Genomic DNA, 12,814 nt, shown 5'->3' with positions numbered 1-12,814 from the left:
TACTTGCCGGTGATCACCACCTCAGAGCATACAAGATATCAACGCGAGTTGGGCTATTTCCCCATCCCCTAGACCATTACACCATCCAGACAAAACATGATTCCATTATTTGAACGGATTTAACTGGAATCAACCTAACTACATCTAATGTTGCTTAGTTTTCTCTGATTTTTATTTTTTAAACGGAAAACTAAGCAACACTGAAACTTAAGATTTTGAGATATGTTTTGAAAATACAAAGTTTGTAGTGGGTTTTTTTTTCCTGTAGAATATGTTTGTTCATTGTGACAGTCTACAGGAAAATAGACCGAAATGCTGGAAAACTCAAAATTGAGTTATTGATCCCAATATTGACAAACAAAAATTTTAGCCCTAAAAAGCTCATGAATGCCAAGACTTCATAGCATCAATTGCTACAAATGGAATAAACTCTAAGATGTATATTGGAAATGCACAAAGCAGAGGTTATTGGAGCTCTGACTGAAATATCTATTCATTACGCTTATGAAAAATGTCCCATGTTACCTTGGTTTGCACAGGCCATCCACTTCACTTGCCGTACATCAGGCACTTCACGTCCTATTAAATATGTGAACACTCGTACAGGAACATGGGTTATCTTTCCATTTTGTTTCTCCAACCAATTGTAGCGCTCGAATATGTCTTCATAATTATAAGGCACTCCATCAGTGACTAGCATTATTGCTTGGTTACAAAGTGATCCATTCCGCTCGCGTCGATACTGAGAAAATTGATTAAGGAATTATAGTGACTCACAATATTACAGAATTCCTGACATTTCAATAGAAAGGAAAAATATAGAATATAAAAAGAAACAAAACAGAATTAGTTTAAATGTAGCCATCCCTTGAAAAAGGGTCATCAGCGCAGAATAACTCAAAATTAGGATTTTATCACTATTGCTTGGAGGATTGTTTTCCGACACGGAGATTACACAACAATTTCAAAATGAACTGGCGCAATGACAGTTTGGAATGTTGTGGTTCCAAAGATAACCTGCTCCAAAAAAATTAAAGAAGATAAATAGTCCAGGGTTTACAGTGTCAAGTTTGAAGCTCAAAATCGAGGACGTAAAACATAACTTTACTACCTGGATTGATTAAAAAATGAACTAAAATATGGCAACTTATTCTTTGGGTACTACACAGTGGACTGATTTATAAAATTGATAGACAAAGAGGTAGACAGAGAAAACAAACAGAAAATGGAGTGATTCTATTAAAGGAAGCGGGGGTTGCAATGGACAAAGGAGGTAAGTAACAGACAAACTGACAGCAACCCATGGGAGACTTTATTGTTAAGGTGATTCGATGGACGCCATATTTTGTGTCAGAACGGATATATCGCATCAATTGGTTCCATTTTTTTAGCTTTTTTCTCAAATTTCGAGATCGCAATTCTGTCGTCAGGAGACTAAAGCACTCACTTACCAATTTTAACAAAGAAATTCAACGTAATAAAGGCGTGGTTTTTTTAGAGAGAAAATATCGCATTCGAGTGCAGTTTTGATATCAGTATCGAATGCCATGTTTTCTCTCTGAAAAAACCACGCCTTTATTATGTTTAATTTCTTTGGTAAACTTGGTAAGTGAGTGCTTTAGTCTCCTGACAACAGAATTGCGATCTCAAAATTGGAGAAAAATGACTAGTAACTGAAAAAATGGAACCAATTGATACAAAATATCGCATGCCGTTCTGACACAAAATATGGCGTCCATCGAATCACCTTAATCCATCATTTTCCTCTTAGTTTATAACAACCACCCATATCAACCAAAAGGATTACTTTATTTTACCTCTGTCTAAAAGTTTCAATAGTTGGCATGCAGAGTGTACTCCCATTTAAAACTTTTTTGGAATTTACAGACCTACCTCACAGAACCTGCTACCTTGAAAATTGCTATGAAAAAATTCCTCGGAAAAAAGAGAGGTGGAAGCTTTTAACTTTTTTGTTGAGACAATCAACCGTTCAGAGAAACTTGGTAAGCTCTAGGTTGGGCTTCAAATCAAAATTATGAAACGAAATTTTTGAGTTTTGCTGGGCTTTATCAAGTTTTTTGAGCTTTTTCTATCGGCGGGAAGTTTTACTTTTACATTGCACAGGCTCCTGCATGATGCTTCACAAAATCTCAAAGGTAGATAAGGATATACAATGATGTAAACTACGATTGAGACTCAGTAAAAAAATTACTGTTGAGTTACCTACCTTCTCCAGCAATTCAAACGCTTTTGTGAGTGCAATGGTGAAGTTGGCAATATTGCTTGCCATCGCCATTTTCTCGACACCTAATTTGATTCGCCGAACATTCGCAAGATTAGCCTGTAGCATACAAAAAAGTAAGATAAGAACGCAGTCTTAGAGGGTGAATTCTGTTGACTTAGAGGAAAAGGTTAGTAAGACAGCTTAAGAGCGGAGACGACCATCATGAGTTCTTATGATTTAGACGCTTATGTGCTTGGAAAGAGGTGGAAAAACTTCTTGACCTTGCAACCAGGTGAGTTGTGATGATTAGTGTGCAAAAATGGGCAGGCCTTGTAAACGGGTTTCAAGAATAGAAAGGCCGGCAAAATTACAAGTGAAAACAGGGCATCCTAAATGAAAATTGGAATTTTTAAAGTTACTGAGTTGATGTGTTTTCATTCTCACCAACTCAAATTTAAAGTGTTGGTGCAAGAGAAAGGAGGAAATTATTCTAAAGAAATGGAAAAAGAAAAAGAAACGACAATGCTGACCTGTACAAGTAAATCTTTGAAACAAGGGACAACATCTTCGGTGTCATTTGTAAAGGTCATGACACTGATGTAATCATTATTGCCCAGAGTATCCAAGATTGTGTTGACCGCATGACGAGCGATTTCTTTCCTTTGTCCTGTCATTGACCCTGAGTTATCAATTAAAATCAGCATGTCTTTTGGACTGGCAGCTGCCTCGATGAACCAGTTCCTCATCCGACAGTCGTACAAGTCTACTGGTTCCTGTTTCCACTGCATCGCTAAAGATTGATAAAAGGAAAGAAAAATAAAATTTGTTCGTGTGATAAAGAGCAGACTTGCCAGGATATTGAGGAAAAAACACAGTGGAGAAGAGGTTAAAGGCTTAAAATCACATTACTTATGGTTTGAAACTTACAGCGTCAGTTTAGCCATTTAGGAAATACTCAACTCAAAGGACATGAATTGTAACATATTGCAATAATATTGCAAGAATATTTTAATTTCATTTTGTCAAAACATAATTGTAATCTTATTGTAATAATTAATTAGCTTTTGACTAGTCAAGAATTGTGATGAAATCTTAATATCTTCGATTGGTTTTTTGTTTTAAGACCACAAAGAGCTGTATTTTCATTTTTTAAAAAGGAAAATGCTAGATATAAACCGCAAATTGTTCGTAAGAATCTTTGATAGTTCAAATTTCATTACATAAAGGAACTTACTTTATTTTTGTCCCATACAGCTGTGAAAGCAATGGAAATATTTGGCTATTTATGGGAGAGGTCCACAAAAATTCAAATTGAATTGTTGATATTATTTTATGTAAGAGAGTTTAAGATTGTTGCACCATTGCCCTAATTATCTGGAGTTATAACGGTTTGAGTTTTGCAATGATTTAAAAAAAAAATAAAATATGCAAAAGATCAATTTACCATGAGCAGAGCTCAGGGTTGATTGACCATATTGAAACTTGATGTCCTCTATTGGCACAAAAATGAACTAAAGTGGTTGCGGTTTGTATTTTCTTTGGAAAACTCCAGAGTTATCTGTCAAAAAAATTCAATTTCTGATTTCTCAACTCCACTTCAGAGAGGAAAATTTACTCTTCAAGGACGATAAAGCACAAAAACATAGCCCGAATATAGGAATATACAGGAGATTTAATTAAAAAATGGGTAAACAAGGCTAAAAAATGATTAAAACACTATGTCTGCCTCGGATGTTTGGTACTGGATTCCAATGGTTACATGATAACGGCTGGGGTCAGGTCGCCACTCAATTTTTTATTTGTTTTTGTGTTTTTGCAGCTGAAAATCAGCTGGTAACAGCTCGAAACGTCCTGCCTTTTAGTGTTTTAATCATTTTTTAGCCTTGTTTACCCATATTTTATTTAAATCTCCTCTTTACTCTTCAAGGACTATGACTCATTTTTCCGTGGACATGCACCATTGAGTACATAGAGTTGTAATGTAAGTGGGAGAGCTGGCGCCATGTTCTGCTTGACAAGTTCCAAGCCCAGTGTGCGGGGTCACTTTTTTGATACATATTCTATCCAAAATGGCGGTGTGGAATACGGCCGGGTCCCCGTGTATCGCAAACAATTGATTATGCATCGAAAAAGGGACCCGGCGCCGCACAGGAATCTCGGAATTCGGGACCTGGAAAATGCGTGAAAGTGGCGCCAGCTCTCCCACTTGCATTACGACTCTATGTACTCTATGACATGCACATATTTTACATCAATAGCCAAAGTGCAAAGCCATGTATCTCCATTGTGGTGTTTCAAAATTTCTGCTCCTGCTTTAATGTTTCAAAGAAAAACAAACTGACATCTCTGGTCCTCGGGTGCCGGATAAGGAAGTGATTCAATGTTCCCTCGAATAGTTTATCTAATAAATTTAATTGACCAGAGGGGAGTTGAAATATGGCAATACCGTGAGGGCAAAAATTAATCCGTCTTAAATCAGCTGAGTTCTTTTTCAATTTTTCATAACCTCACAATCGAGTTATCGATTAATCGATGTGTAAAACTTTGAACGCATACAAAAACTGTTTCTTCATTAATAATTACCCAAAAGTTAAATGAGATGCACTTAAAATGAGCCCGGATTTTGGAAAATTGCTCATTTGAACTGTTTTTTCATCTAGAGGTGTTTTAACAGAAATGGACCATTTGAAGTATGCTATAGATCGCAATATTTTTGCTTTGATCGAACGGGTGAACCATAGATCTTTAGAGTAGTGAATTGATCGGAAGAAGCAATCATGCTTACGTATTAAATCGCTTAACAAGCCAACTTCATGGCTTGAAATTTAAACGGAATATTCTGCAAATAGAGAGGAAAAATTGGAGAAGTTTTCAAAAATAACATTGACTAGTTTTTCAAGGAAAAATTGATGCATGACAAAAAGTCGGCGAAGTCACAAATGGTTCAATACATGGTTTTGCATTTAGGCCATCCATATGCTTCTATACCATCATCAACATTGGAGCCATTATCTCCTCATTATTGAGGAAGACAACACAGAGATATTGGAAGAAATAGTTACCTGGAAACTGGCGCATGAAGCCGGTGGCACTTCCAAAATATTGCCATGACAGTGACGGGTCTTGTTTATAATTGCTTAGGAAAATTGAGTCAAGAGTTTCAGACCATTTGATGGCCCGAATAACATCTGGAGCTGCAAATTAGGAAAATTAATTTAAAACCTTTACAATTTTTTAAACTATTAAAAGAAGAAATTAATCTGTTATCTTCTTTATTTGCAGAGGATAGGGAATGTACGATTGATGCGAATATCTCAGAGATCAAAAGTGAAAAAGGTTACGGAAAGTCATAAGTGAATACACTGACACTAAGGTACACTTTGCCCAGGCTCTACATAATGGATTTTCAAATACTTTTTTTGGTTGGATTCCTTAGACCTTTTTTCTAGCTATGTATTTTTGAAATTTTCGTGGTTTTTTAAAACAATATTTAAATAAATTACTCCTGAGAGGTCCTTCAAACTGAATTTTTTTTTCCCTTTAAGAGTAATTGAAGATTAGGGAAAACATTCTTGTCTTTAGTTAAAGAAAATGGTAAGGAGGAAAGCAAACAAAAAGTTTTGAAAGCCCATCAGAGAGATCCTGAGGAAAGTGTACAACCTCAAGGTCAAAAAACGTATTTCAGGAAAAACCTGTATAGAGTACTGGATGCAAATAGGCGAGACGATATCCATTGCATTATTGTGGCCGCATTGCATTTAAACACTTTGATACTTCAAAACAGGAAAAGTTGTAAATCATTTATTTTCCTGAATTGATATAGAGTTAATCAAACAAGTAATTTAAATTGACCCTGTTGTGAAATTCTAAAGGGGTGTATACATATCCATCCCTTCAATTTTTCCTTTGAAGACTCAAAATGAAATGTAATAATTTAAGCAAGGTGCGCATACCTCTATCGTAAACGTTGATAGGCACATGAACGGAACTAACGCTAGTATTGACAGGAATGTTATAAAAATGGCTATTTTTAGTCATGTTCAGTTCCCTGACTCCAGGCATGGTAATGTCAATTGGTTCGCCCGGCTGGACCAGCAGTCGTGCATTGTAATAAGTGTAATCTTTTGGAACTTTTTCATCGTAATTGGCAGCCATAGCAGAGTTCTCAACGGTGTCCATTATTCGCTGCAAAATTATCAGAAAGATAGGAATTTAGAAACAGTCTAGATCAGGAACTTGTTAAGATAATCAAACACAGTACCTCAGATTTCTCAAGTAGCAAAATGAAAATATTTTATGAAAAAAAAAAATTAATGGAAAGAATTTAGAAAATAAAGAAAAAGTAGCTAGCATTATGGAAAGTTGACAGAAAATTTAAAGCGAGTGTCACTATTTACCAAAGAAAATAGGTCCATTCCTTGTCTACAAAATGGATCTATTTTCCGTCTACAAAATTGATAGGGCTATTCCTTAAGAATAAATATCCAAAAACCTGATGGAAAATAGAGAAAAATTGGATATTTTCTTATTCTATTACTTAGAAATTTAACATTCATAAAACAGATAGAAAAAACACAGAATGTAGACAAAAAATTGTCAATTTTCTTGTATTTATTGTCCAGAGCATAGACAGAAAATAGAAGTTTTTTTTTAATAATTTTCTTACTTCTATTTGATACATCTATTTTCTTTCCATTTTCTTCCTATTTGATTTTCCTGTCTAGAAAATAGACAATTTTTAAATTAGTACTGGACAGAAAATAGAACCCCATGCTACTTGGGATATCATGGATAAAAAACTTGAGTGACATGCTGCATAACGATGGTGAAACTCCCGAATCGCATATCTCGTTCACTGTGTTTTAAAATCTCCTCACCTGTTTTGTTTTTTTGAAGGTGAAAAAATCAACATCATTCCTTGAAGTTTTCACAGAATTTTCTACACGCGGAGGAGAAAAAGCATGGATGTTTTAAAGAATAAAGAGTCAATGTTGAGCAATGTTTCATTGAAAAAATAAAGTATGACAGGAAGTCTGCACCATCCCAAACCGAGATAGTAGGTGATTTGGGAGTTTCATCATTGACATGCAAGTGAGACAGCAACAGTATCAGTCTAAAGAAGAGTCAAAATTATTCCAACTAATTATTCAGGAATTGACAAGTTTCAGGGTCTCCATATTTTTTCCATTTCCAATTCCCTGACTTACCATAACTTTTCACTCATTTTTTAAGCATTTTCCCTGGGTCCAAGATTCCCAGTTATTCTCTGATTGTAGATCAAAACCTCCGCTTTAATTTTTATTCATCTTGTTACACCAACTTCTGCTGTAATATGGACGAGATATCCGTCTCTAGGAATTTAAAATAAGGACGAAAGCAATGGTTGTTTGCACTTTCTTAAGTGCACTGGCTGAGGTTACTGAGTCAGTGCGCTGTTCGTAAAATTCCCTGTCTTTGTCAGGTTGCAGTAAATCCCCTAACTTACGAAGTTTTCTGGGACATCGACAATGCTGATGAAACTCATAAACTAATAAAAAATATGTAAGTAATTTTAAATAAATAAAATGTCTAATATTTTACTCCTACTCTATGATGGTATGCTAATCTAATTTAAAATTCAGGATAAAACAAAAGTAATTGACTAAAAGAAAAAAATAACTTTGAAGAAAATTACCTTGACAGCACTTATTTTGAGGTCCATCATCTGTTTGATCTCTTTTGCAATATGATGGACCATTTGAAGACCATCTCGAGGTACCAATTTGGCATCCTTGAAGCTCTGCCATGAAAGAATATTAAAGAGGTTGATTAGAAAGGATATCTTCAGAACAAACTATGCAAAAAATTCAGATAGTCTTTTATAATACAATTCAATAATTCCAGAAAGAAAACTTTGATTACTTTAATATACATGCAAGCTTGGCTCAACTACAACCAAAAACTCCCATTCAGACAATACCTGGTATGAGCCGTAGGTTAATTAGTTTTAGCAAAAATATGGGACTGACTTTTGATATGGCATACCTACATTGTGAAGTTGCTGACACGCCTCTATTCTGCCATGTTAGGGAAAAACTCTGTCTCAGCAATAGAATGCTGCCAGATTTCCTCTCAGAAAATATTTATTTGGGAAAAAAGTTTTAAGTGTTTTTCCTTGAAATTTGCTCATATTTCGGATCAAATTACTGACAAAATTCTTTGAGAATTCGGTAGAAAAATATTATGATATAAATAAAATAAAAAAAATAAAATTCATAAATAAATTTATGATCTATTGAAAGTAATTTGGCGACTTCTAAAGGCACATACAGCGTTCTTCCTTAGCACGGCAGTATTATTGCTGGTTATTAAAAGTTAAATGACATTCAACAGGAATACTTCCGTAAAAAAATTGTTAGCATCATAGCTTTCAAATTGATGACACTGTATAAAAGGAGAGAGATTTACTTTGATCCTACAGTGGAAACCAACGTGTTGTGACACTTGCAGGGACGACATTATGAAATTTAAAAAAAAGTAAAAATAAATTAAATATGATACACTCGTTTCTGGAGGACGAATACATAATTTTACTCATAATGAAAGGTACAAATACCTCTTGAACTTCTTTCCTTCTGGTAACGAAATCTGCAAAATGCCACAGGTCTGCATCTAACTTTTCAACCCAGTGATTAACACTGAAACAAAAGAAAACAAAGCAAAATTTAGTTGTCTTTATTTATTAAAAATTGTCAAAACAAGAAATATAATTTACACTGATATACATGGTTTGAAAACTCACTCGAGGAACTTGACAGAACAATGAAACTTAGAGATTAAACTCAATGAATCCCTCTCCTTCAAAGATAACAATCAAGATTCCGATGTTACACTGAAATCGTTTCTTTTAAACAATTCAAAAAATCAGAAAGTACCCCTTGTTTGTTGGTCGCGGTTTTCGCTTGCATGCTACAAAATCGGCTTTTAAGCAGTGGCGTGGCGTGAATTGCGATAAATCGATTGTTTTGCCATTTAAACCTATGGTAAAGAATAGATTATTAAGGTGTTCGCTGCGAACACCCTAATAATCGATCCTTTTCCATGAGTTTAAATGGTAGATCAATCTATATATCACAAAGCACGCTACGCCACTGCTTTAAGCCTGCACTTGTTTTTCAAGATCGCCCCTTCCGAGAGCAGAAAAATCGATATCGCTAATGAGGAAGAGTGCACTTTGAGCCACTAGAAAACGAAGGGTCCCTAGATAAGAGGGCAGCGATCCGCTACAGTTGCCTAACTTCAGGAAACAAATCTCACCTCATAGTCCAGGCAAATAAGCCATAAAAAGGGCTATAGCCTGCAAAAATCCCGGGTAGCAATGTTTTCATCGATTCCTATGTAATTTTTGACGCTGAATCCGAATTTCAACTTTGAGCCATTAAATTCGGACCGGAAAGTTGCCAAATTTGGCAAAAATGGCCTAAAATCGGACTTTTTTCCGGATTATGGCCTGTAACTTGCCAAAAATTGATCTGACGATAAAATTAGTTATTTTCAGAAATGAAGCTCCTTAAATTTCCTATAAAAAAATTTCTATACACTTTTTTCCTCAAGACAAAATCAAGCGAGCTGGCGGGCTCCAAACTTTGAAAAATGAGCGAAAATTTGGTTTTTTGCGGGTTATGGCCTGTGACTCGTCCAAAATTGATCTAACGATAATTTGGTTGTTTTTAAAAAAAAGTTCGTTAAATTTCCCATAAAAAAGTTCCTATACACTTTTTTGCTCAAGGCAAAATTAACCGCGCTGGCGGGCACCGAACTTTGAAAAATGAACGAAAATTGCGTTTTTTTTTGCGGTTTTTGCAAAAACCCCGGGTAGCAATGTTTGCATCGATTCTTATGTAATTTTTGACGCTAAATCCAAATTTAAACTTTGCACCATTAAATTCGGACCGAAAAGTTGCCAAATTTGGCAAAAATTGCCTAAAATCGGCCTTTTTTCCGGATTATGACGAGTAACTTGCTAAAAATTGATCTGACGATAAAATTAGTTATTTTCAGAAATAAAGCTCGTTAAATTTCCTATAGAAAAATTTCTAAACACTTTTTTGCTCAATGCAAAATCAAGCGCGCTGGCGGGCTCCGAACTTTGAAAAATGAGCAAAAATTGTGTTTTTCGCGGTTTTTGTCCGATGTCTCCTGTTTTAATCGTCTGACGAGTAATTTCTGGACAAATTAAGTGAAGATGATAAAATTTACACTTAGTGAAATGAATTGATGTAAATAATAAAGATAACTCAACACATTACAGTATGCGCAATTTTCGCACATTTTACAAAGTTTGGAGCCCGCCCAGCGCGCTTGATTTTGCCTTGAGCAAAAAAAAGTATAGGAGCTTTTTTATAGGAAATTTAACGAGCTTCATTTCTGAAAATAACTAATTTTATCGTCATTTAACGAGCTTCATTTCTGAAAATAACTAATTTTATTGGCAGATCAATTTTTGGCAAGTTACAGGCCATAATCCGGAAAAAAGTCCAATTTTAGGCCATTTTTGCCAAATTTGGCATCTTTCCGGTCCGAATTTAATGGCGCAAAGTTGAAATTCGGATTCAGCGTCAAAAATTACATAGGAATCAATGAAAACATTGCTACCCGGGATTTTTGCAGGCTCTTTTCCTTGTTTCCCTGGACTATCATGTAATACTGCTTTCCTGAGGAAAATCGCAATGCAATCATTCGGCCATTGCCGATGTTCCCCCAATAAAATACATGATTTTTAGAAAAGCTTTGTACATATGTTTCCCATGAAATTTTCAGGGACACTTAAATAACTTGCGACGGACCATAAACCACACGACATAACGCCATAAGACTTTCTGCGAATTTTCTTCAGATCATAAATCGACGGTGAAAGTACCAGACCACGTATCTCGGTTTGCGACGCTGTAAATTTCCTGTCATATTTTATTTTATAAATGGAAAACTACTCAAAGTTAATTCTTGAAGACGTCCCTGTTTTTTCGTCTCCGGACGAAGAAAACTCTGTGAAAATTTCAAGAATTTACATTGTTTTGTTCTCTTCCAAAAAAATAAAATCGGAGCGGAGATTTTTACCCCGCGAACGAGATTCGTGGTCCAGCAGTTTCACCGTCGATATACTCGCAAAATTTTAAGTCACGATTTCGATTAATTTTCCGTGGAAAAAATGAAACATAAGAAGAAATTAGTCACCGTCTGATTTAGGTAGGTTGATTCTACTTAAATCTGTCAAATTTTCGACTATCCGAACAATTTCTGAATGTTTGACTGATACAGGGCTGGATACGATTATTCTAACATGGGAGTATTGCACGGTATCAGTCAGGAATGAAGGCGTTTTTTCCTCGGTTGGTAAAAATAATACTCCGCGCCTCCTGTTCCCGAAAAAAGGAGCATTCTGATTGGAAGTTCTGTGTCTACTAACTAACGAATCTACAGGAGACCTTGTAATTGAGTCTATCATTTTTCCCCTCAGTCTATAACAACCATCCGTTTCATCTAAAAGGGTCGTTCCATTTTATCTGTACATCGATCTGTCTATAAATTTAAATAATCAACTCTCTGGATACATTTGCCCTGTGCCCTCGTTGTGGAGCTGTTTGCGGGATACCAGTCAAATAGGCCCGACAACACTTCTATGATTAGAAAAAAAGAAGAAGAGAGTCCAGGAAAAGCGAATAATTTTTCAAGCCGATAGAGTAACTTTCCACGTGGTTGCTTTCGCGATCAGACGCTGCTTCGTTGGTCAGTCCCGATAGGATGTGGATGAATAAGTTGCGAAGCTGAGAGTGTCTTTTTAGAAAAAATCCACGGAAAAAGCGACTTTGATTTAAACCAACACTTAAAATGGAAAACTGATACATGAGTAAAACATTTCTTTTCCCCAACGAAAAAGCGTAACTATACATTCAATGATGTCGAATTTTTCCTCGCCAAGTGCATTTTCACCGGTAGAATACTGGACATTTCTCACTGATTTTTCTTTTGATCTCTTGCAAAAGATCAGAAACATTATGGGAAAAATTGCACAGGGACATTCCTACACTTTTATTTTCACGCATGTCTCCTGATCAACACTTGTCTTCTAATCGAAACACGTCTTCTGATCAATACATGATGTCCTTTCATCGAAACAAGTGTCCTAATCGACCAATACTTCAAAAGTGAAAAAAATTGAGAAGCACCCAGGAATGTTTATGGTACAATTTTATTATTTTAATTGTTTCCAAGTTTCGAGAATGTACCTCCGAAAAATTTCAAAAAAATGAACTACCTGCTAATGGAATAAAAAAACGCATAAGCTGTTTCTAGTGTGGGCGAGAAATAGTAGTTGCAAGATGTGGTTTATTTAGAAGTAGATTGAGCTCTTAATAACTACGGTTTTTGAACTGCAAACTTCAAACCGTCATGCGTCGCAATTCATTTCGGATGGACATTTTCAGAGGTTTTTGTCCCAAACTGCTCGCAAATCGACGGTGTGAGTCGGCAATCACATAACTCGGTTTGCGACGTCGCAGACTTCCTGTCATAATTTAATTTTTAGACAGAAAACTATTCAAAGGCAATTCT

General features: G+C 35.6%; 1 protein-coding gene across 7 annotated transcripts in view; it reads right to left on the bottom strand.

Moving 5' to 3' along the window:
- Nucleotides 1-12,814, bottom strand: part of stj (voltage-dependent calcium channel subunit straightjacket) — a 57,421-nt gene that overhangs the window by 35,655 nt on the left and 8,952 nt on the right. For 6 of the 7 annotated variants that reach the window (XM_019056628.2, XM_019056622.2, XM_019056624.2 and 3 more), the window contains exons 2-8: nucleotides 8,820-8,901; nucleotides 7,899-8,003; nucleotides 6,178-6,409; nucleotides 5,287-5,418; nucleotides 2,755-3,014; nucleotides 2,228-2,341; nucleotides 526-742 (exon numbers count right to left, since the gene is read on the bottom strand). In XM_019056628.2, coding sequence (XP_018912173.2) covers nucleotides 526-742; nucleotides 2,228-2,341; nucleotides 2,755-3,014; nucleotides 5,287-5,418; nucleotides 6,178-6,409; nucleotides 7,899-8,003; nucleotides 8,820-8,901 — 1,142 coding nt within the window. Of the gene's footprint in view, nucleotides 1-525; nucleotides 743-2,227; nucleotides 2,342-2,754; nucleotides 3,015-5,286; nucleotides 5,419-6,177; nucleotides 6,410-7,898; nucleotides 8,004-8,819; nucleotides 8,902-9,138; nucleotides 9,158-12,814 lie in introns of those variants that run through there. The other variant, XM_072303685.1, reaches the window with a different exon arrangement.

The sequence above is a fragment of the Bemisia tabaci genome, chromosome 8 (genome assembly GCF_918797505.1).
Source record: "Bemisia tabaci chromosome 8, PGI_BMITA_v3".
NCBI lineage: Eukaryota > Metazoa > Arthropoda > Insecta > Hemiptera > Aleyrodidae > Bemisia > Bemisia tabaci.
The sequence above is the reverse complement of the archived record's forward strand: the minus strand, read 5'-3'. Positions and strand labels throughout refer to the sequence as shown.